The sequence below is a fragment of the Kryptolebias marmoratus genome, linkage group LG22, assembly GCF_001649575.2.
Source record: "Kryptolebias marmoratus isolate JLee-2015 linkage group LG22, ASM164957v2, whole genome shotgun sequence".
NCBI classification, from domain to species: domain Eukaryota; kingdom Metazoa; phylum Chordata; class Actinopteri; order Cyprinodontiformes; family Rivulidae; genus Kryptolebias; species Kryptolebias marmoratus.
In genome coordinates this window covers 18,941,415-18,944,523 of record NC_051451.1, presented here as the reverse complement: position 1 = coordinate 18,944,523, position 3,109 = coordinate 18,941,415, and the positions used below count along the sequence as shown (strand labels likewise).

The window sequence follows — 3,109 nt, the reverse complement described above, 5'->3', positions numbered from 1 at the left end:
GTTAAAATCAACAAGACAAAAAGACCAGCGAGCAACAGTCGCGAGAGTTTGGCTGCACTCACTGTTCTTCAGCAGCTTCAATACTGTCCATTTTGGTGCAGGTTTGGCGTTCACTCCTCTCGATTCTGTCTTCGTTCCTGAATTGGACGCAGGAAATGATCGTGCATGTCAAAATAAGAGCCTGGATGTGTTTCTAGCAGTTCAGAAGGACACATTTAGGGTATAATGTGACCCATCTGTAGACAGAGGGGGTTGTAAATATGAAGAAATACTTTTTCTGTTGGATTTTCTCTAAATACAGATTGGTTTAAGGCCAGAACAACACACACAAAACAATCATTTTGAATACTTATATCCTCCTGCTGTATGCCTGTGCATATCTATAGAATTTCCCATAAACACAGAAGTTAGGCTGGTTGCCCACCTCCCAAAATGGCAGTCTGTTCTGATTTAAAATGACTTCTTTTACGGGTAACATGTGGTGCACAACACATTTTGAATTTAGAGATTACCCATCTGTATTTGATTCTTCTCTAGCCATTTTCTTAAGTTAACGCTGCATAAACTAGCTGTCAGAACGCTCTGGGTGCACTCTCTGGAGCTGGACGAGGAAAGAAACGGCAAACTGACAGCAGGTCCAGGCGCTTTGGGTTGGCGATCACTTTTTATTTTAGCGTCTCCACAATTTGAACCCATCTAACCATCCTCCCAGCAAGGCTCAAAAACTCCAGTTTCCACAGACATGATTCAAATCTCCACAGGGCAAAATGCAATTTGATACCATTAAAACAAGACTTCATGGTGAGCTACGTCTTTCTTTATGCATTACTGATCAGCAGTACATTAGTCCTTTCATGCAGGCTTACATTTAACTAAATTTGCAGCGGTTCTGTGCAGATAAAGAAGATCTCCGGTTTAAATATAGAACCGGGACTCCGTATCGCAGATAAAAAAACGTCTCCACGATCCTGGTACTAATGAGGATTTAGAGAGAAGCAGTCATGGAGATTTGAATAAATGATAAACAAAGGCCTGTCACAGTTGGGTTGATTTAGATTATTCTGCATCATCATTAAAGCCAAAAAAGAATAAGACTAAACTATAAATTTTTGTGACCACTGGGATGTCACTTTATCACCTTTAGAACGACAGTGTCTTGTTCTGCCATTTCTCCGTGACGGTTTCATGGCATATCAGTGCCTCCAACTTGATTTTAAGGCGCTCCTAATGTGTGAGCAACTGAATTTTATTGATAGGTCACCCTAACCCTTATCTTAGAAAGTCACAGCAATGTATAAAGAACATTCCACAGAAGTATTACGAACCAAGACAAAAAAAAACCATCATCTTTCATTTCAAGAGTGGAGAAAAATCGCTAAGAACAAAGTCAAAAATGTTTAATTTTAAGAACAAACCCAAAAGGCTGCGAATAAACTCCTCGTTTCCATTAAATGAAAGCGACTGAATGTCAGCTGCAGCAAGATGGAAAAGAGGTTTTTTTTTAAATTTTTTTATTAAGTTGTGAAACAATCCATCCACAACCAAAACAATCCAGCCTTCATACCAACTGAAAACATCAATGCGACCACTGAAGGCATTGTAGGAAGTAGGAATCCATCTGTTGTGGTAACGCCTGCGTCACAGATGCTTCAGCTCCGAACATTCAGAGATCAGATTTAACTGGTATTTCTCAGACTGAACCTACTCTTTCTGTACATCGTGGGGGTGTGACATTAACACGCTAGATTTCGTCCCTTCTGGAGTTTCAAATGCTGCCACGTCTGTTTAGGTTTTTTTTTTATTTTTTTTATTTTGAACAGTTTTTATTTTTTAGCACAGTTTCTTTAAAGTCTTATTGACAAGGCATTTATGTATGAAAAGAAAAAAAAAGTTCCTGGTATTAAAATCTATTCCAAAGCACAACGCCACTTGTAAAAAGGTATCTTATTGATATTGTCTGCGTGCCGCTTCAATCTAATCAAAATGACTTGCCTTTTATTTTGAAATGGTGAGCTTTTTGTCGTTCCTACTAGGAATGGGATTTTCAAATGTTCAAAGCCTAGTTAAAACGGGCGAGTTTAAAGAATTAATGAGGCCGTCACGGTCGTTGTTGTTCTTTTTTTTGTTTTTAGCTTTCATTTTTTCTTAAAGCATCTGGTGGTAACAGACCACACTGTTTCCTAATGGTGCTTTACCAGCTGGTGCACTTTTTTTGACACAACACCTACTGCCTGCCACCCTCCTGAAAAAACAAAACAAACAAACTCAGGGAATCGTAGCCATTGTAGTTTATTTTGAAAGGTTTATAAAGTGGAAACTATGGTCATGGGTGAGCTCAGTTTTACTGTCAGAAGACATGAACCCCCCACCACGTTGATCCAATGGGCCGGTGAAAATGAAGGAAATATATGCAGACTCTCTGCCAGCATGATTAGCAGCGGCACATGTCTCTGTACCTGAAGCCTCTGAGGGGTTTTCAGCTGCAGGACTTGAAATGGGTCAACTTTAATTTACCCCAAGTCCACACCGACAAACCTGGACAACCTACTTTCTTTCTGCAGCGGTTAATGACACCCAGATAAAAACAAGAAAGTTTCAGTTAAAGTCTCTATGTAAACACTCAGAACAACACGACAGTCTCCATGTCTATTGTAGCTCAGTCACACTTGCTGAGTCCACAAAGCAACACACACTCAGCAGTCTATTTTTGTCCAACCATGGAGGATCTTTCCTTCCTCTTGCTGTCTCTTGTCAAAGTCCCTATTGTGCAGCAGTAATGGGCTAAGCCAACCACAGCCCCCCGGCGCCCTCACAATACAGTTAAATATACAGGCTTTTCTTCACAGCTGTTTTGCATGTGATGTTTGGTTGAAAATAGAAGGCACCCCTATGGAGTTAGATTTGTTTCACAATTATTCAATCAAAAAAAAAATCATGTCAAACAAAAAAAGGAGTACTCAATCAAAAAAAAAAATCATGTCAAACAAAAAAAATTAGTATTCAATCAAAAAAAAAAAAAATGTCAAACAAAAAAAACATCTTAAAACTTTTTAACCATAAAAATATTTTTTTACCACACAAAAATTTATTTAAAGATTTTTTTTTTTTT

General features: G+C 38.6%; 1 protein-coding gene across 3 annotated transcripts in view; it reads right to left on the bottom strand.

Annotated features, from left to right (window-relative positions):
- rgs17 (regulator of G protein signaling 17) overlaps window positions 1-3,109 on the bottom strand; it is a 21,298-nt gene that overhangs the window by 1,935 nt on the left and 16,254 nt on the right. For all 3 annotated transcript variants that reach the window (XR_003039801.2, XM_017431855.3, XM_017431845.3), the window contains one exon: window positions 63-137. Coding sequence is in view for 2 of the 3 variants with exons in the window: in XM_017431855.3 (XP_017287344.1) it covers window positions 63-137 (75 nt within the window). In the remaining variant the exon portion in view is untranslated. The remainder of the gene's footprint in view (window positions 1-62; window positions 138-3,109) is intronic.